The sequence below is a fragment of the Hemiscyllium ocellatum genome, chromosome 39 (genome assembly GCF_020745735.1).
Source record: "Hemiscyllium ocellatum isolate sHemOce1 chromosome 39, sHemOce1.pat.X.cur, whole genome shotgun sequence".
NCBI classification, from domain to species: domain Eukaryota; kingdom Metazoa; phylum Chordata; class Chondrichthyes; order Orectolobiformes; family Hemiscylliidae; genus Hemiscyllium; species Hemiscyllium ocellatum.
In genome coordinates, this window is record NC_083439.1 from 33,263,024 (window position 1) to 33,286,111 (window position 23,088).

The following is a 23,088-nucleotide window of genomic DNA, read 5'->3' on the forward strand; positions in this document are numbered from 1 at the left end:
GTTCACAAGTTTGGCTAATTCGGAGTTAGTGGTCTGGAATTTCAGCTTATCACAGGCATCGATCTGTTGGGGATTTTATGTTCTGTTGGCCAGAATTGCTGATAACTTTGCCATGACAGGAATTTTGCATTTCCAGAATTTGACTCATTGCATTTTCACTGTCATGCTCCAGAGCTTTCAGATTTCGCTGCAAGATATGGCCCACAAACTGGTGGTGCAATAAAAGGACCCGTTAAAATTAGAAATGGGCAAGAGCTGGCTGATTCTATTGTGTGAAATATAGAAAATTCTGGACAGTTGTTATGCCTTGCCAACAGAATAGGTGTTGTTAACATAGCACTGTTACACCAGTCACGCTGCATAAGCCAAATGATTAAGCATTTCTTAACAGTTATGCTGTCAAGAAACAAGAAAGGGTAAAATGAACCATATGGTGTGGTGCTAACCTTTCCAGACTGCCAGAAGTAAGTGGGTATATCTAATTTTGAGAGATTAGTCTTGTTGGATAGTGTCTAGTTTGAAACGTGGGCTAACAAAAGCAACTTAAAAAATGAACAAGCATGATTTTGCTTCAAACATTTCCTTTGCTGTGAGAATTTCCTCCAGCATTGTGTTTCTGTCTTCTGAAATATGGGCACAATCTAAGGATACATTAGGAAACAATGACATAAAAGATCCATAAAATTACAACAATTTGTACTTAGGCTAATGAAGTGTTATAATAGGTATATAATTTAATAGTATAAGTAACTATCATGACCATTACCATCTAGAAGTACAAGGGCACCAAATACATGGGAACAGCACCAGCACATGCAAGTTCCCCTCCAAGTCATGACCATCCTGATTTGGAAATATATTGCTGTTCCCTCAGTGTTGGTGGGTCAAAATCCAGAATCCCCTTCTCGACATTGTAGATCTACCTACAGCAAATGGAGTGCAGTAACTCACAAAAGCAGTTCACCGTCACCTTCTCAAGGGCAACTAGCAATGGGCAACAAACTCTGATCTAACTAATGGTGCCCACATCCCATGAATAAATAAAAAAGAGTTGGCATCTTTTGAGAGAAACCTAAATGCTGATTTGCGTCAAACATGTAACATGCCATTGAGAATGAGAGGGAACTGTAAGATGATCATCTGTCCTGCCAACTGAAAACAGTTGATATTGATTATGATTGAATGTGAAATAACAAGTAACTCACATAAATCCATTGATGCACTTTGAAATTCCTTGACAAAGTAGAACAGCAATGGTATGTAACAAGCTCCCCAGCCCTTTGGATATTGCTGCAGAACGGGTTGAAAAACTCATGTGTGTTCGAAGCCGTAGATTCGATTCACTGCCTCCGCAAATTCAAGCCCTCAGACGAGGTAAATTGTCTTGCTTACTTCATAATTGAAGCACAGCTTGGTGAAGAAACATTTGCATTGTGTTAAATTGTTTTCAATTTAACTTATTTTTGTGTATTCTTGTGCATTTGTTTGGATATGGTTCTTACGTTAAACTAATCTATGTTTATTTCCAGATTATTCATTGAATAGTAGAGTTAGTGTTGATCCTTATTTAGTTGTTCAACTAAGTAGTGGTAATAATGGTTCCAAATATTAATTCTGTTTCTCTCTCCACAGATACTGGCAGGCCTGCTGAGTTTCTCCAGTAATTTCTGTTTTATTGTTGTAAAACTAATTTTTCTTGGGAATATAACTATTTATAGTTGTCGAGTTTTCATTGTTGCCGTTGCTGATCATTTCAAATAAGTGTTGGAATATCAAAGAGCAGGGTGTAAAAGTTTCTGCTCCTGATGAATCTCTGTGGCAAAGTGAGTTAGTGACATGTTGAGACTTTGTTCAATTTTTCCAGGGTATGGTGCTTTGTTATGGTAGCTATTCGGGCATTCAGTGAAATGTAAAACCACACTGCTCCTGCACAAATACAGATGTTACATATGTTGCATATATGCAGATGCAGTGATATTCAGAGTTTTATGATCAGTTTAATCTGGTTGACATTGTGTTTGACAATGATCAGAGTATTGATCAGAGTAGTGCTGGAAAATCACGGCAGGTCAGGCAGCATCCAAGGAGCAGGAAAATTGACGTTTCGGGCAAAAGCCCTTCATCAGGAATTGTTTGAGTCTGTGTCAGTACATGGTTGAAGAGGAGATGACCGGGGAGGGGGAGGGGGGAGAGAGACTCTCTGAGATTCTTGTGGAGAGAGGAGGAGAACTTCTTTAAGGTAGGCATCCTTGCAAGAGGATTCGCAGTAAGGTTACAATCAACTTGGCAAAAGTGAGTACTGCAGATGCTGGAAACCAGCATCTGCAGTCCTCACTTTTGCCTTATCACAGCATTGTCCCACAACTGTAAAGAGTTATAAGTCTAAGACCAGAAGACATAGAAGCAGGAATAAGTCATTTATGAAGCAGTAAGATAATGGTTGAACTTCTGCATTGCTTACACATTATTGCACTTGCCCATAATTCTGACTTCCTGAATATCTAAGGATATGCCAATCTCTGTCATTAACACGCTTCATAATGCAATGTCTACAGTTGTCTGCGATGTCCTTTAGAGAAGGAAATCTGTTATCATTACCTTGTTTGGTCTATATGTGATTTCAAACCCATAGTGATGTGGCCATAACCCATATGTTATGTGATATCATATGCTAGACTTTAGGATAGACTTATTTGAAATGTATTTGGTCTAGAATCATTTAAAAATATTCTTATTACACTGGAACATGTATGCTGTAGCTCATGGTGTCTCAGGGGATTCCAGTTTATGAACACAGCATCATGGGGCCATGTTTATATGGAGAGTTTCTATTAAGAGTGAATCTGGAGAAATTTGAAATGTTGAACATTGATAATAGAAAGTGCGACTACAGGAAGTGAAGATTGTGAGTTTGAAATGTGCAAATGTAGAATATATATAATTCTGTGTGATTATTAAGGAGGAAGGAAATGCTGGGAAAGCACTTTCTGAACTCATTTGTTGAATGAGAATTGGAATTTTAGGGGTTGCTTGTTTGTGGCTCCAATGGTATCTAAATTACGATCCTTTAGTATTCACCAGGTATTGAAGAATGATGAAAATTTGCATTTATGTAGTGCCTTTTGAGATCTGAGGATAAAACGAAACATTTTATGGACTATACTTTCAAAGTTAATTGTTTTAATGTAAGGAACATAACCACCAATTAGTGCATGGAAAATCCATTTAAATAGCCACGTAATAATGACAAGTTAATCTATATTCACGTGTTGATTGAGGGATAAATATTTTCCTGCTCTCCTTCATACTAGTGCCATAAGATCTGTGGCATACACCCGAGAGGAAGATGGGGCTTTGCTTTAATGTTCATCTGAAACTCTGTACCTGCAGCCTTCCCTTCTCAGTATTGTTCATGGATTGAATTTTTAAAACCTGCCTTTAATGCTTCTTTGTGGTAACTCCTGCACAAAATTATAATTATGGACTGTATATATGCCACATCACAGCAACTGAGGTTCAGGTTGAATTGGAATATTGTGGTCTTGAAGGGATTGTTGTATGTTCTACAAATGTTCTACACTCAAATTGCAATGATTTTGATAGATGGGAATAACAAAGGTTTGGCTAGTAAAATGTATATTTTAAAGTAATATGATATATTACTTACATTAGCATTGAGCTTTACAGCACTTGCATGCCAGCAAGTACTAGTTTTGTGGTTCAGAACAAACTACATTAACTTGGCATATGAAAAAGAAACTTAGAGGAAAACAGTTAGGAATTTCAGTGGCTGCATTTTGAAAAGTGTTTTGTGTTATCCTAAAATCTTGAGCACTCCTGCAGCCAAAACATAAGGAAACCTTCACATTGTGAGAATTTTCTTCATGTTCTATCATACTTGGCAATGGTTTGCTGACATATTCAGTTTTTAATTTTATAGTGATAAATTATTCACATGGATACAGCAGCAAAATAATTTTCACAGACTTTTTCTCAATGTAAGATGCAAAAGCTCTATCTTAGGAATTTACCTATATGAAGGATAAATATTGACACTGCCTGGTTCTGTGAAATATCTCCTTTGTCTGTTTAACCAACAACTGTTTCCATTATTCCTGATGGTTACCAAAATGTAGATAAACATGAGGTTTAATTTTATTGTACTGAACTGATTGGCGTGATGAATAGCAAATGGTAAGATGGGCTTTACTATATCTGGTGGTTCAGCACAGATGTCAGTTGTTCCTAAATACCTCTTGGCATTGGACACCACAACTAAATCTCATTTACCTGATTCAGTTTAAGTGTGCAGTTCCATGCTATCTAAATAATTTCTATCACTGGAGTGGTTTGTTCAGGCAGTGAGGAGACTTGCCAAGTTTATATTCTGTCCATCATCTCCTTCAGTGGATAGATTACTGTGAAATAGCTGCTAATTCCCATTGTCGATTCTCTGAGATCCACTTGTGATGACTGTGAGATTGTTCAAGCTGCCAGTCATTCTGTCACAAGAACCAATGTACATGCAAGTGCTGAACCCTATTTGTTTATATGCTGAAATCTGCAGCATGTTCTTATGATAAGTCAAACCTTTTTGAATGGCAGATACAGTACATTTATTACTTTGGGTGGAAAGTCTTTGGCATCAGTAATGGTAGAAATAACCACCTTTTCTGTTTCATTTAATGTGCTTCTTTACAGTGGTTACATATAATTTGCGAGAAAAATTATTTTAAAATTGAATCGAGAATGAGATGCAGCCATTTTGTGTGCATGCTGATGAGTTTGGTGGCTGCAAACACTCAGACAATTGCATTTGTTGAGGTCACCTAGACTTTGAGAATCAGTTTAAATAAAAATCTACAATTGAATCAAAATAATTTACCTCCACATACAAGTAAATGAAGTAAGTGTTGTTAATTCTACATAATATTGGATAATAAAGCTTCCTTTATTTAAATCTGTTGTGGAGCAGAAATATTATCACAATCTGATGAGTAAGTTCATGAAAATATAATAAATTGTTCAAAAAAATAACTCTTGGTTATTCTAAGCAAAGCTTCAGTGAAAAGTAGTGGAAATTATAAGAATTAACAAAATTTTTTTTCCCCCAAAAGACCTATCTCGAGACACAGGATTGATTAATGACCTGCAAAGGTTTATTCCTTGATTAAAAGTCTGTGAGATTTTGTTCATTACTCCAAATAGCAGCTTGGTTTCCGTGGTTCCCATTTATGTTAATATTAGAACAAATGTGAGTTGTATGACAGATCTTTGACTATAGTACTGACGGGAAGGAAGATTTGGGCTTGTGTTACATCTTATCGCATCGCTGGGAAAGGTTAAAAAGAAATTTTGCAAGAATTTGTTTAAGTTCAATCACTTTCATAAGTAAGCAAAGGCCAGCAGCTGGCTTTCTCCACCAACTTTGCCAGAAACAACAGTTTTGAGTTATTTCAGGGAAGGATGAATAGTGATAAGATGGCAGTTGAATAGGGCTTCTGAACCCAGGGTTTGTCCACACTCTCTGCTTTCCGTTTTGTTTTGTTTTTTTTCTCTCTCATCTCTTTTTTTTTCCTCTTTTATTCTCTTTACTACTTAGTCAAGAGCTGAGGCACAGCGATGGCAAGTGGGCTTGGCAGCGACGTCAGGTGAATTTGGGTTCCTGGTAACTTATGCATTGTTAAGGCAGTCCTGGCGCTGATTCATGGCTGCTACTGCAGAGGCAAGTTGGTGTTCTTGACAGCATCTGCTTCCATGACAGTATCATAGTGGAGGTGACGGAGGCAAGTATGGGCTCAGTACGAGACCAAGCAGTGGCTGCACCAGCAAAGCAGACTCATGGCGGCAGAATGGGGTGTTGACTGGTTGAGCACCTGGCACCAGGCATGGGTGGAGGTGAGATGGCGCCAAAGAGTGGCAAAAAGGGTTTGTGCCTAGCCACCAGGCCCATGGCCCATAATGGAGCACTTAACAAGAAAGGCTTGTAAAGATGGACACTTTCTTTATTTCTTCGTTTTCTGTCTTGATATTCCACGTTTTGGTTTATAGTTGCACATGATGATAAATAAATCAAGTCAAAAAATGTTGATCAGGATATCTAATGGTTCCTGCTATCCTTCAAAAGTCTGATCTTTGCTATTGCAGACAGGGCCTTTGTATTGAAAGTGTGTATTATTTTAAAATTGTTACACTTGGGTGAGGAGTGGTCATAGCTCCCAACCTCTCTGAACCCACCTCTTTATCAGTTTCAAATTTTTAGGAAGAAAAATATATAGCCGTTATACTCCGTTATCTTATGATAAATGAAGGATTACCAATTTTAAACTTATATTGAGTGAAAGAGCGTTTTATTACCCATTGCCCTGAAAATTTAATAAAATGTGACGTCAAACAAACATACACATACAGATAATGAGCTTAGAAAGAAGCAATTGTACATGCCTGAAGATAAAGGCAAATGTAGTCACCAATCTTAATGAGGTAAAAACAATGACTGCAGATGCTGGAAACCAGATTCTGGATCAGTGGTGCTGGAAGAGCACAGCAGTTCAGGCAGCATTCAAAATGCAGCGAAATTGATGTTTCGGGCAAAAGCCCTTCATCAGGAATAATGAAGGGCTTTTGCCCGAAACGTCAATTTCACTGCACTTTGGATGCTGCCTGAACTGCTGTGCTCTTCCAGCACCACTGATCCAGAACCAATCTTAATGAGTTCCTTCAGTTGTGAGAATGAAAAGAGCTGAGTCCAACTGCTTAGCCGTGTCCTGTTTCCTTAGCGGCGGTGAAGTGAATGATTTTTCAAAGTTGCTTTTTCACCAGCACTAGTTTCTGCAATGAGACTGAGAGCATAAACCAGAGAGAAGAGCTTCTGATTTCCTTGTTGCTGGTGTTATTTTTCCTCTTTTCTCAAAAGACTGCTGTTGATGTAGATTTTGGTGCCTGGTCCTTTGTAGATTTTGGTGCCTGTCATTCTTTCATTTTAAGCTGGATAGTTATAGACAATATTTTATCTCAATATACGCTGTTCAGTGTGAGTAAAACCAAAGATGGGATTTTCTTCATGTTTCGCTTAAACTTCAATCTTAACCTCTAATTACAAGGTAAATTATCTGACAATTACCATTTTTATTTCATGTTTATTGCTTTGTCGAGTGATAATTGCAGCCATTTTAAGTGTGCAGTGTTCATTTAAAATAGTCATTTTTTTGTCCGTGGAAGTAAAAGTCAGCTGATGAAAGTTGAGTATTGAAAGTTCATTCTTATTACCATCACAGCAAGATTTAAAGTTAACTGCAGAACTAGGGAACACATTTGCCTTAAATATATGCAATGTCATGTACAGCTCCTCAGACAAATATTTACATTACAAAATTCTTGGCATCACTTCACTATTCAAAATTTTCTCCAGTTTTCTAATTTCATTAGATTAAAGCTACATAACCTTAGAATTTAATCACATTTCGCTGAGTATTCAATATTATATTTAATTTTGAAAACAGCTTTTTGAGGTTTAAAGAGAACACAAAGAAAAATTACATGATAGTTGTGATGTATTAAAACATTATTTTTCTGGCCAGATCATTTATTTTAGAAAAACTATGTATGTACTTTTAAAATCAAGGTCAGAACCATGGCACCTTTTATTTCCCAATGCAAAATAAAAGTGCAAATTGTGGCTCTTACCTTTGGTTGCCCACTGGATCGAATGAATGGAAAATTATGCTGGAGACTCTGACCTCCACATCTGACTTCAAAGAAACTAGGAACAGGAGTATACCGTTCAGCCATTCAAGATAGCTCCATCATTCAATATCATCATGGCTGACCCTTTACCTCGATGTTATATTCCCACTTTCTTCCCATACATCTTGAAGCCTTTAAAATAGAGAATTCCACAAATTTAGTGCCCTTTGACGGCTTTCAATATATATGTACCAGCTAACGCACTGCTCAATGGTAGCGCACTCATCTTTTGAGCAAGTGAGTGGTGGGTTCAAGTCTCATTCCAAACGCTTAAGCTTGTCTGAGCCAACTTCATTGCGGTTCTGAGGATGCATCCACAATGGGAAGTTGAAAATCACACAAAACCAGGTTATAGTTCAACAGGTTTATTTGGAAGCACTAGCTTTCGGAGTGCTGCTCCCTTATCAGGTGATTGTTGAGAATAAGAATGTAAGGTACAGAATTTATAGCAATAGTTTACCGTGTGATGTAACTGAAATTACACATTGAAAAAGACCAGGATTGTTTGTTAAGTGTCTCATTTTTTAGAATGACCATGTCGGTTTTAGTTCTGTCATATGTAAAATGGCAAAATCTTTTTTAAAAGTTACATTCACAAGTGCATTTTAACAGTTGGTGTTATGTCAGCCCAGATAAGACCCAAATCATGTTCACTGTAGGAGGTGCTATCTTTTGGTTGAGATGTTAAATTGAGACTCTGTTTTCTCAAGTGGATGTTGTAGTATGCCACTGCGCTAGTCAAAGAAAAAACAGAGTACGTGTGTCAGGTCTTGACTGATTTCTCAACTACCATCATTTAAAGTAGATGGTCTAGCCATCGCAATTTCTAGGAACTTGTGTGTAAATTAGGTGGCAAGTTTCCAATGTTACAACAGCAATGACATGTCAATTGTATATGATCGACTGAAAAGTACTTTAGATACCCTGAAGGTTTGGAAGGTGCAGCATAAATGCAAGTTTTTAAAAAATTTGTGAAATGTTGTTTTACTGTGCATATGCACTTGTGACATAGACATAAGGGGATTATTTTCCAGAGGGGGCATCTATCTTGCTTCTGGAAGATTAGGATTTTCCATCGTTTTAATTGAATCAAGCAAAGCGTGCACACGCATTTATGACGTGAATACCTGAGAGGTGAGATCCCTTTCGGCAGCTGTAAGATGAAAATTTCTCGCTCATCTCGTTATCTGAGGTGGAGTTAAATGCTATCCCTGGTTTACACCTGAAAAATACAAATGCCAGTATAAGAATACAGTAAATGCTTGTGAGCATTTTTGATGGCAGACTCATTCTTTCATTGGTATCATTCATTACACGCTGCAATAACCAGCACTATTGTTATGAAAGACTTGTATTAACTAAACTTTTCTTTTAAAAGAAATAAAGCATTAATTTCTGTAGTTCATTGCTTGTAAAGCACTTTTGGGGTTCTGAGGTCATTAAATGCATGTCTAATTCTCAATCTCTCGCTATACTAGTCTACAACTTGGTGTTTGAACATCATTTAAAGAGTGAACATGACTGTTGCTTAAAAGTTCCTGACATTTTTAAGTCGGCATTGATTCAGGAATGTGGTATCCCGTACCTTGTGGCATACATACAGTGAACCCTCCAGTGAAGGGGCATCTGCTAATGCTATCAAGAAGCTTTTTAATTCCATAGCACAAGAAATTTGTAGACCTTTGTAGTTTTGCTGTATGGCCGAGAGAATGTAGAATTGAGAAGGAGAAAACACTTGTCAGGGCAGTGAGGGAGGGTTGCGCTCATCTCCTACCCACAACAAACTGCTGCAGTTATGGGAGATTTCATAATATGATCCCAGCTGAGATGGTAAGACCCAAGAGTGTGAAACCTGGGATTGATATCATAAACTTAATCTTTGCCATTGGCTTCCTTGGTGTTTAGTTGCTGAACATATTCCCAAGAGTCTTCCAGTGTTGTTTTCACCATTTAAGATATAGGAGCAGAGTCAAGCCATTTAGCCCATTGTGTCTGCTCTGCCATTCAATCATGGCTGATATTTTCTCAACCCCATTCTCCTGCCTTCTGTTGGTAACCCTTGATCCCCTTACTAATCAAGAACCTACCTATCTGTCTTGAATGTACTTAATGACTTGGCCTCCAAACTCTGCGGCATTGAGTTCCACAGATTAACAACCCTCTGGCTGAAGAAATTCCTCCTCAGCTCCGTTCTAAAAGGGTCATCCCTTCATTCTGAGGCTGAACCTATGGGTCCTAATCTCTGCTACTAGTGGAAACATCATCTCCACGTCCACTCTATCCAGGCCTCTCAGTGTTCTATAAGTTTCAGAAAGATTCCACACCATCCCCCCCCCCCCCCCCCCCCCCACACCACCCCCAATCCTCCTGAACTCCATCGAATACAGACCCAGAGTTCTCAACTGCTCCTCATATGACAGCCTTCATTCCTAGGATCATTCTTATATTCGATGCCTGGAATGCCTTCAATGCCAGTGTATCCATCCTTCGGTACAGGGTCTAAAGTCGCTCACAATATGCCAAATGCAGTCTGACCATAGCCTTGCAGAGCTTCAGCAGATCATACTTGCTCTTGTATTCTAGCCCTCGCATAATGAATGCTAAAATTGCATTTGCTTTCCTCACTGCCAACTGAACCTGAACTCTCACTCCTCAATCTCTTTGTGCTACACATTTCTGAAGCTTTTGCCCATTTAGAAAATAGTCTATGCTGCTTCTTCCAACCAAAGTGCATAAACTTCCCACTTCCCTACGTCGGCCACTTCTTTGTCCACTTTCCTGGTCTGTCCAAGTCCTTTGCCTCCCCACTTCTCAATACTATCTATTCCTCCATCTATCTTTGTGTCAACTGCAAATTTGGCAAAAATGTCCTCAGATCCTTTGTCCAGATTATTAATGTATGACATGAATAGCTGTGGTCCCAACAATGATCCTTACAGACCTCTACTAGTCACCAATTGCCATTCTGATAACAACCCTTTTTTCCGACTCTCTGCCCTCTGCCAGCCAGCCAATCCTCTGTCTGTGTTGGTACCTTGCCCCTTACTCCACAGGCAAGCAGTGGGGTAATTATTTAGCAGCCTCGTGTCAAAAACCGTCTGGGAATAGATCACATCCGTTGGCTAAAAAAGAAACCCAAAGAACTGCGGATGCTGGAAATAAGAAACAAAAAAAGGATTGTTGGGCAAACTCAGCAGATCTGGCAGCATCTGTGGAGAGAAAGCAGTGTTAACATTTCTGTTTAGTGTCCCTTCTTCAGAACTGAAAGTAGCTTGGAAAAGGTTGGTATATATGCTGAAGATAGGGTGGAGCGATGAGGAATAAACGATAAGTGAAAATGAAGCCTAGAGAGAGAAAAAAAAACAAAGGAGTGGGTAAAGATTGGCCTGGGGAATTGACAAGGTTTCACATGGGAGACTGGTTAGTAAAATTAGATCACATGAGATTCAGGAAGAGCTTGTCAATTGGATATAAAATTGGTTTGATAGTAGGAGACAGGGTGGTTGTGGTGGAAGGTTATTTTTTAGACTAGAGGCTTGTGGCTAGTGGGGTTCTGCAGGGATCGGTGTTGGCTCCACTGTTGTTTGACATTTATATAAACAATTTGAATGAGAAGTTAGGAGGTATGGTAGGTAAGTGTGTGGATGATACCAAATTGGTTTTATGGTTGAGTGTAGGTTATTGAAGATTACAACAGGATCTTGATCAATTGGACTGACAGGCTGAGTGGTGACAGATAGAATTTAATTTGGATAAATGTGAGGTATTGCATTTTGGTAAAACAAATGAACAGCTCTTGTACAGCTAATTGTAGGGCCCTGGGTTTTGTTGTCAATAAGAGAGACCTATTGGTTCAGGTGCAGAGTTCCTTGAGAGTTGTATCACAGGTAGACTGTGATTAACAAAACATTTAGCATGCTTGCAGATCATTGAACATGGGAGTTAGGATGTCATTTTGAGGTTGTACCGTACAGGACATTGGTAAGACTTAAAAAGGATGCCGCTGGAATTCCTCATGAAGGGCTAATGCCCAAAATGTCGACTCTCCTGCTCCTCGGTTGCTGCCTTACCTGCTGTGCTTTTCCAGTGCCACTTTTTTTCAACTATATCTTCTTCGGTATCTGCAGTCCTCGCTTTCTCCTAGGATGTTGGTGAGATCACTTTTGGGGTAGTGTGTATAGTTTGTTGCCCTGCTAGTGAAAGGATATTATTAAATTGTGGAAGATTCAGAAAAGATTAACAACAATTTTGCCAGGACTGGAGGGTTTGCGTTCTAAAGCGAGGTTGGATAGGCTGGGACTTTTTCCCCAGGAGCCTAGGAGGTTGAGCGGTGACTTTATGGAGGTTTATAAAGTCGTGATGGACATAAATAGGGTGAATAGCAAAGGTCTTTTCCCAGGGTGGGAGAATTGAAAACAAGGGACCATATTTTGAAGGTGAGAGGAGAGATTGAAGAAAAGACATGAGGGACAACTTTTTGACACCAAGGATGGTTTGTATATAAAATGAACTTTGAGAGGGAGTGGTAGATGCAGGTATAATTACAACATTTAAAAAAACACAATTGGACAGGTATTCAAATAGGAAAGGTTTACAAGGAAATGGGCCAAACGCAGGTAAATGGGACTAGTTTAGTTTGGAAAACCTGGTTTGTCATGAGTTGGGAGGAGGATGCAGAGATGTAGTATGATTTGGCCAGACTGAGTGAATGGGCAAATGCATGCCAGCCTGTTTAATTAACATCTGAAAGATGTTATTTGCAATGCTTTGGCACTCCTTCAATTTTAGATTGATGTGTCCACCCAGATTAGGAGCTAAAGTCCCTGGAATGACAGAATCCCTACAGTGTGCAAACAGGCCATTCGGCTCTACTACTCCACACCGACCCTCCGAAGAGTAATCCACCCAGACCGACTCTCCCATTCCACACGTCCCTGAATTTTAGCATAACCAGTTCACTTAACCTGCACATTTTTGGACTGTGGTAGTAAACTAGAGCACCCAGAGGAAATCTACGCAGAATCTGGGGAGAATGTGCAAACTCCACATAGATGATCACTTGAGGTTGGAGTGGAACTTGATTCCACAATCTCTGACTTGGTAGTTGAGTGTTATCCATAGAGGATGGCTGACATCTTTAGGGTCGAACTATACTGGTTCTAACCCCTAATGTGTTCTTTAGTTACTGATTTACACCTGAGTTAAGTTAATGCAGATGAACTGATCAAATAAGATTGACTGCAGCAGCTTACTTGTCTTCCACTTAGATGAAACTCAGAAAGAGCTGTTGTCTCACTAATGCCATAAAAGGAAAATCCAAATAGTAAGGAACATCTCAAAATGGATTCTCCTCACGCAATAGGATATTTATATAGTCAACACATGATCAGAGTAAAGAAATATGCTTAACCGGTGCCATCTGTTGGTTATATGCTGAACTGCACACATGAGCAATGTGCATATTTAATACTGAGAAAGGAAAATGCTATTCAACAGATTCATAACTTTCACAGTGAATTCTGACTTTTAATGTTTTGATTATTCAATAATGTCAATGAGAAAAATAGTTCCTTGCTCTTGTTGGATATCAGTACACCAGTGCTCAAGTTGGAATCAGCAGTCTCGTCAAACTTGGCCTGTCCATCTTTTTGAGGCCAATCAAAGTCTCTTTCCTGTTCTCACACTTAGTTTGCTGACATCACGTACGTGTCTTAACTTAGTTCATACTTGGTTCTTCAACCCCCTTTCCACCTGTTCTCTGTTTTGAAAATCTCATGATGTAGAGTGCGCCGGTATTGAACTGGGATGGATGAAGTGAAAAGTCAGAAGACACCGGTTTATAGTCCCAACAGGTTTATTTGAAATCACAAGCTTTCTAGTGTTGCCCCTTCAGTTGAAGTTGCTTTGTTATCTCATGAAGGGGCAGCGCTTCCTTTGCACTCTGTTGCCATCAGATAAAGGCCAACATTTCATTCGCATTTTTAATTACTTTCTTTTTAGGGAGACAGCAGTTAAAACTTTTATCTTTTCAAACACAAGAATGCCAAACTTCAAAGGGAGCAAGAATATATATTGCATGAGAAAAGGATGCTGACTGGTTGATTAGTCAATTGTGGTTGGTGATGGGAGGGAGTTATCGTTCCTGTACTCTGTTTCAGGAGGCTTATTGTTAGTTCTACCCTGGCCCTGGTCAAAGACTGCGTAGCATTGTGTCAGAATTATATATAATGGAGCCATCAACTATGGTTGCACAGGGTAACCCTTGTCCTGTAGTAACCATCTGTAGGAGGCATATGGTCCCTCAATCACAGCAGAAACATGAATTCTCCAGGATATAGGCATCATTGCAGCTCCAGGCTGCCAACTGCAAATATCTAGGATCACTTGCACATTGATCAAGCGGAATCCCTTTCTCTTAACAAACTCAGATACGATATGAAACTGTCATGTCAGAGTGATGTGTGAACAGTCTACCGTGCTCTTTACCTGAAGGCAGTGGCAAGATTGATGAATCCTGTTGCCCAGGGAGCAGCACCTTTCTTGTAATGTGTAAGTTAGATGAAGTGGTGTGATCTAATTCAAATAGTGTTGGGAACAGCCTTGATACTTCTGTAGTTTGAATATTGAGAGATCTCATACAGGCCTCTAATGGCTCCGTGGAAGGAGCCAGTCAAATAAAATTTGAATATAGATGATGCCTTGATGGCCAGAGATGTAGATGGTCACCCACTCCTTCAGGTCAAAGGTCCCACTCCAGCAGTTGGCACAGTCTGTGACAGTGTCCTGGGACACCCTCAGTCTGTACTTGTACTGTGCTTCGCTCATTCGGAGAAAATGGCATATTGGACAATAGATTCTGAGCATCCTATACATGTCCACATCCTGAGGGGACATACAACCATGACTACTTCAAGTAGAGGCTTGTTTGGCATCCACTGGAGGTTGCTGCTAGTCATGAGCTTTCTGACATATCTGTTCTACTACAGTTTCTCTGCACCTTGTTGCATTGTGGCAACAGTGAAATTAATCCCTGCTGAGTCTGGATCCAACAGTCACGCTTGCAATTAACTTGTGTAGGAACATAAAAAGAACAGTCCTTAGTAATGTGACACTCAGTATTTGCATCACTCACAAATGACAACTTAGCATATTCTTTCATGCAGTGGTATCAGTGGTATATGCAGCACCCTATCAAGGAAGACCATGGCTTGCCTCCACATGGAACTTGTGGTACAGTGGTAGTGTCCCTAACCCGGAGTCCCAGGTTCCCAGACATTGCACTGTATTGTGATGAATGCAACACCAGTCTTGATGTAAAGAGGCAATAGATTATAAACAGTGCATGAATATTGGACTCTTAATCTCCAACCCCAAATCATATGTGTTAGGCATCATTGCATTAAAGAGGGCGATGCATTATACTTGCAGTTCAGGTTGAGAGGGAATCAGGTCTGAGTCCTGGTTCAGCATGTGAAGTCTTAGTGTCTTTGTACTTTGTTCGGGCATCAGTTGCACCCCCCCCCCCACCACCAACCCACATGGCAGTCCCCCAGTTCCTCAAATATTTGCAAAAATTGTCTCTTAACAAGTAAGAAATGTCATTGACTCTATCCATTAAACAAACCAAACTCCAATGTTTGTTTCTGAATATGCTACTGTACAGAATAAAACTACTTTAGGAACTATGTATGAATATAAATATATTTTTATAAATCAAGCATATTTTCTAAATACAATAAATCTTTGTGGCCTATAGGGGTACTTAGTTAAATCAACCAAGATGTTTTTGCAAACTTCTGGAGGAGGTGCAACTTGCACCGGGGACTCTGGGTTCTGCGGTAAGGACACTACCACTGTCCCACAAGAGCCACAATTTGCATATCACACCGTTGTAGACAGCATGCATTTCAAATATGCAATGGTATGATTGCAAATGACTTCACCCTGCATTCTTCAAATGCAAGGTTGGTGCAATGGACCCTGAATGGCTTCTCATCCCTCTGAAATGGAGCCCATACTTTTAGAAACTCCACCCACTTTAGGCATGCTTACAGCCATTTTCCACATTGTCGGTCACATTTAGGAATTGAGAGATCATGAAAGGAAGTGAATGTTGTGATTTTTTTTGTTATTCCTTTTTGGGATGCAAGTGTCACTTGTTAGGCCAGCATTTTTACCATTCCTAATTACCCAGAGGGCAGTTAAAGGTCAATAACATTGCCATGGGTTAGATGTCACATGCGGGTCAGACTGAAGGGCGCTAGTGAATCCGATGAGATTTTAGTGACAATCAGCAATTACATGGATGTCATTAGCATAGCTTATTATTGCACATTGGATTCAGAGTTCCCCAACTGCCATGGTGGGATTTGTATCAGTGTACCCAGAACATCTGCGTGGAGTGAGTTTGGGGTGACTAGTCAAATGATTTATGTCCATAGCACCTCTTGAGTCCCAGGGTCAGTCGAATCATGAGACCACCCACCCTTCCCCTTCTGCCACTACCACTGAGCTTCCATGTCTCTTAGTCAGTCCTGGCAGTGTCAGATACAATCTCCCACACCTAATGGGTGCAAAACAAGGGAAGGCCATAATGCTGTGAGCATCCAGGTAGATGCAAAGTGAGTGAGTGCTAAGAGAGCAAGCTCGTCACACTAAAGTGCAGCCTGGTCCACTTTGAGAGCTGGGTACTTGTCCCTGTGTGGAAAATGCCCTTGCACAACACTGCAATAAAAGGTGCCTATATGCTCCAAAGTGTGGCATTAAAGTGCAGCAGCAAACACTAAGCATTTTGGAGGTGTGCCATAATGACACATGGAGGCTAGTACATTTTGGTAGCTGATATGTGTGGATATGGGATACCTGTGGTTGTTGCCCATAGTTTGTGCCCGGAGATATTGTTGTCTGTTGTCCAAGATGGAGGTCCGGAGGAGCAAACAGCACAGGCTGAGTCTATAAGTTCTCCATTTGACTTTCATGTTGGGTATTCTTTGCAGTTAGTCTCTTTCCGGTGGGCGGTACAGCGGGAGACAGCATATTAGTTTATGAGATTAAGTAACAATGAGTGATATTGAGGGATAATTCCTATTAATAGATCTCTTGCCATTCACTAGCAAGTATCTCTGCTCAGTGTCCAACGCTTGGTGGGCAAATGCAACATTTTGGACTCAAAGTTAAGAAGGGTCTCACTGCCTAATTTTTCCAAATTCCTTGGCGTAGTCCACATCATTCTGGGATGGAAAGATTCTGCCTAGGTTTTCAGAGTTTCAGACCAATGGCAGAGAAAGATGTTTGACACAAATTTAATTTTTTTTAGGAATGCAGTTTACCTCACTCCTAAATTTCTGTTGCACTTGTGCAATTAATATTTTACATTACGATTGGAATTTAGTTTTCAGTACCTAAGTGTTGAGAAATCTGTCTCTCTTAAAATAATAAAAGCATTGATGTTTTTAAAAATAACTTTTTTAAGTTCCTCATTGCTCAACAGTGCATGCAATAAGGCTTATTCATTTGTTAAATCCCTTGGGTTGCACAGTTAGTTGATGGTTCCCAATAGGAGTAAATATTGAACTCAGTGGCTGAAAATCAGGTTAGGGTTCCCAACCATTACTTGAAAATTGCTGAAATGTAAGGAAAAGATCAGGCTGAGCTTATTGAAATTTCCTTTTGAAGTTCTTAAATGTATAATGGCCCTTTCATAAGTCACTGGAGGGCTCAGTAGAACCATAACTCAGCAAAGTGTTACTGCTATCAAGAGAACTAAGAACAGGAGAAAATTGGCAGGGAAAGGAGCACTAAGGAGCTATCCTTAGTGTAGCCACACTCACACGACAAGCAACATGAGTTCGACTGGGACAACACTACTATTATAGGACAAGCCAAACAGAGAACAGCCAGGGAATTCCTAGAGACATAGAATCTGTGGATGAGTGCCATCAACAAACACATCGACCTGGACCTAATATACCGCCCACTGCAGCGGACAGCTGGAACAGACAACCGGAAGCAGCAGAAACAAACCACTATAAATGCCGGAGGAAATAACACAGAAGCGCTTCACAGGAGGTTCCCAAGCACTGAGGATGTCACCTAGACAGGGGACGAAACGTCTGCAACACAAATTCCCAGCTCGGCGAACAAAACCACAACAACGAGCACTAATTTCTAATTTTGTAATCAAATGTGTCATGTGTGACATCACTTTTCCTTTTCATTCTAGTTTCAGTTCAAATGTTGGTGATAACCACTTTTGCACAAAGGAAAGCTGAATAAATGTTGTTACTCCCCTCTTGCCTGCTTACTGATGTTCACAATGAAGATTATGTAAATTGAACTTATCAGATCTTGCAGAAAGAAAGCTACAGTGATGGAATATGTGCATTAAACCAAATCTCTGGCGTATTGTTAATGCCCATAAATTAATCCCACTGGTTCTGGTGGAATATTGTTTGGCTCTGAGGAGACTTATTAACCAGACAATTATTGAAACAAAACACACAGTCATAGAGATGTACAGCACAGAAACAGACTCTTTGGTCCAACTCGTCTATGCTGACAAGATATCCCATTCCAATTTAGTTCCACCTGCCAGCAGCTGGCCCATATCCCTCCAAACCCTTCCTATTCATATTCCCATCCAGATGCCCTTTAAATATTGCAATTGTACTAGCCTCCACCACTTCCTCTGGTAGCTCAATCCATATAGGTACCACCCTAAGCATGAAAAACTTGCCCCTTAGGTCTCTCTTGTATCTTTCCTCTCTCACCCTAAACCTATGTGTTCTAGTTTTGGATTCCCCCACCCCAGGGAAAACTTTGTCTATTTATCTTATCCATGACGCTCATGATTTTATAACCCTCTATTGTGTCACCCCTCACCCTCTGACGATCCAGAGAAAACAGCCCTAGCCTATTCAACTTCTCCCTATAGCTCAAATCCCCCAACTCTGGCAATATCCTTGCAAATCTTTTCTGAACCCTTTCAAGTTTCACAACATCCTTCCAATAGGAAGGAGACCAGAATTGCATGCAATATTCCAAAAGTAGCCTAACCAATGTTCTGTACAGCTGTAAAATGACCTCCCAACCCCTGTACTCAATACTCTGACCAATAAAAGAAAGCATACCAACTTCACTATCCCGACTACCCGTTACTCTACTTTCAAGGGGCAATGAACCTGCACTTGAAGGTCTCTTTGTTCAGCAACACTCGCCAGGACCTTGCCATTAAGTGTATAAGTCCTACTCTGATCTGCTTTCCCAAAATGCAGCACTTCCCATTTATCTAAATTAAACTCCACCTACCACTTCTCAGCCCATTGGCCCACCTGATCAAGAGCTGAAAAATGTGTTGCTGGAAAAGCGCAGCAGGTCAGGCAGCATCCAAGGAGTAGGAGAATCGACGGTTCAGGCATAAGCCCTTCTTCAGGAATGAGGAAGGTGTGCCAAGCAGGCTAAGATAAAAGGTAGGGAGGAGGGACTTGGGGGAGGGGTGTTGGGAATGCAAAAGGTGGAAGGAGGTTAAGGTGAGGGTGATAGGCCAGAGAGGGGGTGGGGGGTGGAGAGGTCGGGAAGAAGATTGCAGGTCAAGAAGGCCAAGGAGGAGGCCAAGGACCTGCAGGTCCTCCATCGCCAGACCTTAGCAACACGACGCCTGGAGGAAGAGCGCCTCATCTTCCGCCTAGGAACCCTCCAACCACAAGGGATGAATGCAGATTTCTCCAGCTTCCTCATTTCCCCTCCCCCCACCTTGTCTCAGTCCCAACCCTCGAACTCAGCACCGCCTTCTTGACCTGCAATCTTCTTCCCGACCTCTCCACCCCCCACCCCCACTCTGGCCTATCACCCTCACCTTAACCTCCTTCCACCTTTCGCATTCCCAACACCCCTCCCCTCAGTCCCTCCTCCCTACCTTTTATCTTAGCCTGCTTGGCACACCTTCCTCATTCCTGAAGAAGGGCTTATGCCTGAAACAGCGATTCTCCTGCTCCTTGGATGCTGCCTGACCTGCTGCGCTTTTCCAGCAACACATTTTTCAGCTCTGATCTCCAGCATCTGCAGTCCTCACTTTTCCATCTGATCAAGATCCCATTGTAATCTGAGGTAACCTTCTTCGCTGTCAACTATACCTTCAATTTTGGTGTCATCTGCAAACTTACTAACTGTACCTTTTGTGCTCGCATCCAAATCATTTGTGTAAATGACAAAAAGTAGAGGGCCCAGCATCGATTCTTGTGGCACTCCACTGGTCACGGGCCTCCAGTCTGAAAAACAACCCTCCAACACCACTCTCTGTCTTCTACCTTTGAGCCAATTCTGTATCCAAGTGGCTAGTTCTCCCTGTATTCCATGAGATCTAACCTTGCTAATCAGTCTCCCATGAGGAACCTTGTTGAATGCCTTACTGAAGTCCATATAGATCATGTCTACTGCTCTGCCATCATCAATCCTCTTTGGTACTTCGTCAAAAACTCTATCAAGTTTGTGAGACATGATTTCCCATTTTGGCTATCCCTAATCAGCCCTTGCCTTTCCAAATACATGTACATCCTGTCCCTCAGGATTCCCTCCAATAACTTGCCCACCACTGACATCAGGCTCACGAGTCTTATCATTCCCTGGCTTGACCTTACCACCTTTCTTAAACAGTGGCACCACTTTAGCCAATCTCCACAGTCTTCCAGAACCTCACCTGTGATTATCGATGGTACAGATATCTCAGCAAGAGGCCCAGCTATCACTTCTCTAGCTTCCCACAGAGTTCTAGGTTATACCTGATCAGGTCCTGGGGATTTACCCACTTTAATGCATTTCAAGACATCTAGTCCTTCCACCTCTGTAATATGGACATTTTTCAAGATGTCAGCATCTATTTCCCTACAGTCTATGCATCTTAAATTTTCATGGCAAAGTTGCAGAAATCAAATTTATCTAAAAGATGGTAGTTGTGTTTTTGAAAGTTAATGTGGACATTTTACTTAAATTCATATCAATAACTTAATGCTTTCCTCTGTAACAGCGCATATTATCTGAAGGGAACTCAAGTGCTTTATCAAGAAATTGGTAGAATCTTTGGGATGGAGTTGTGATTGTCGAAGATGTTTTTTGGTAATTCTTCTTCAAACTTAACACTTTTATTAAATTTAAGCAGGTAAATTGAGCATTAGTTTTCAAAAATGTTTTATGTGTATCTTTAACTCCAAGAAGTTAACTCATCAGATGTTGTTTATATCTGATTACGCACAAAGTTACGTTGCCCTATCATCCCTGACTTCATGAGGTGCGTGGCTACAATTGTAAGCAGAGAAATTTACAGCTTTCCTCCTTAAATTAATAGCCCTCCACAGCTGTGCTACTCTCTATCTCTTCAATCATCTCTCCATAATCAGTTTAAACTCCGAATATTTCTGTTTCTCTGAGCATTCTACTTTTGTTAGCTCTGACCCTTTGTGCGTTCCCCTTTCTGGCACCAAACCATTGATACCTGGAACCTTCTGTCTGTCTTAGTGTCAAAACTACAAAAACAGAGACAATTTCCAAGTAAAATTAAAAACACAGTTGGAGAATGTTCCAGAAGAAAGCATCATAATAATATAGTTTCACGTCACTGTTGTGGATATAATAGTGCATGTTTGATACATTGCAAATCCTGGGTGGGAGTTGAGAGTAGCATAGGTTCAGTGGAGATACCCCAACTGACTTTGGTTTTTGGGGTGGGGGTTGTCTTCTGTACAACTGGGTGAACAACTGTACAAGTGATGTTTTCTGCTCATTGGCATGACTTCATTGTTTTCTCTGCAGGGGTGTATTTGGGGGAGACGTCTCAGAGTTGTCAACTTTGAAATGTATTTGTTTTTGATTTGGTTTATTCTTGTTACATCTAGCTAGGTACAGTGAAAAGGTTTGTTTGGCCCACAGTACAGGCAGATCGCACCATTCAAAATGCATAAGAGTAATACAGCAGAGCTAAGAATATAACGTTATGGCTGCAGAGAGAGTGCACAAAAAGCAAAACCGATATTAAATTTAAAACTTGAGAGGTCCATTATTAACTGGAGTGGGAGGAGTCTTTGATCATGTTGGCTGCATTTTCAAGGTGGTGAGAAGTGTAGATGGAGTCAACGGATGGACTGGCCTATGTTCATAGCTCTCTGCAGTGTCTTATGGTCCTGGGCAGTGCAGTTGCCATACCAAGCTGTGGTGCATCTGGATAGGATGCTTTCTATGGTTCGTCCATAAAAATTGTTAAGAGTCCTTACAGACATGCCAAATTTCCTTAGCCTCCTGAGGAATTGAAAGTATTGTTATGCTTTTTTGACCAGGACAGATTGTTGGTGATTGTCTCTCCTCGGAACTTGATGTTCTCAACCATCTCCACCTCAGCTACATTGATGTAGATGGGGTATGCCCTCCCGCTTGCTTCATGAAGTCAATGACCAGCTTTTTCATTTTGCTGATGTTGAGGGAGAGATTGTTATCTTTACACCACACCGCCAAACACTATGTCTTTTCTGTATTCTGTCTCGTCAATGTCTGAGCTCCAGCATACAACATGGATGTTGTCAATGAACTAGTAGATGACAATATTGGTCTGTACAGAGTGCTTAAATAGGAGGCTGAGTACACAGTCTTGTAGGCCATCAGTGTTGAAGATTGTCTTGGAGGAGGTGTTGTTGCCTATTCTCACTAGGGTCTGTGGGTCAGGAAATCAAGGATACAGTTACAGAGGATGGAGCATAGACCTATTTCTCGGAGTTTGAAGATTACTTTGGTCGGAAATATACTGTTGAAGGTGGAGGTGTAGTCAATAAGAGGAGACTGATGTAGGTGTTCTTGTATTTCCAGATTGTCCAGGGATGAGCGCAGAACCTGAGAGATGTGGTCTTTACCAGTAAATTACAATTGTTTGTCTCCCAATTAGATTTGCTGTTCTAAGATGAGATGAGATGAATCATAAATGGATATCCGTGACACCTTATTTTCTTCAGCAGCTCAATGTGTTGCAAAGGAACATTGTTTGATTCTTCTTCAGCCCTCCTTTTTTTTCTAAGTTTTGCATTTAGGTGAAAATTGTTCGTCGGAGTGATTTGTCTCATCCCCCAATGATTTTACTTCCCAAACCTTCAAAGTTACAAAAGGGAATGTATCAGAGTTCAAGGCAACCGCAGATGCCAAGCAGAATATTTTTGTGAAATCTAAGTTTGAATTGATAGCATGAAAAAGATTGGTAGTTTTTTGTGTTACTGCATAACCACCTCTGAACTGTATTATTTCTTAGAAAGATTCTGTGTGCATTTTTCTTTTTGTCTGATTGTTCACTAGAGGATGACCAAATATTGC

At 40.5% G+C, this 23,088-nt stretch overlaps 1 protein-coding gene across 2 annotated transcripts in view; it reads left to right on the plus strand.

The window, feature by feature from the left end:
* Window positions 1-23,088, plus strand: part of efl1 (elongation factor like GTPase 1) — a 267,202-nt gene that overhangs the window by 61,043 nt on the left and 183,071 nt on the right. For both annotated transcript variants that reach the window (XM_060853105.1, XM_060853106.1), the window contains exon 11: window positions 1,252-1,374. In XM_060853105.1, the coding sequence (XP_060709088.1) occupies window positions 1,252-1,374 (123 nt within the window). The remainder of the gene's footprint in view (window positions 1-1,251; window positions 1,375-23,088) is intronic.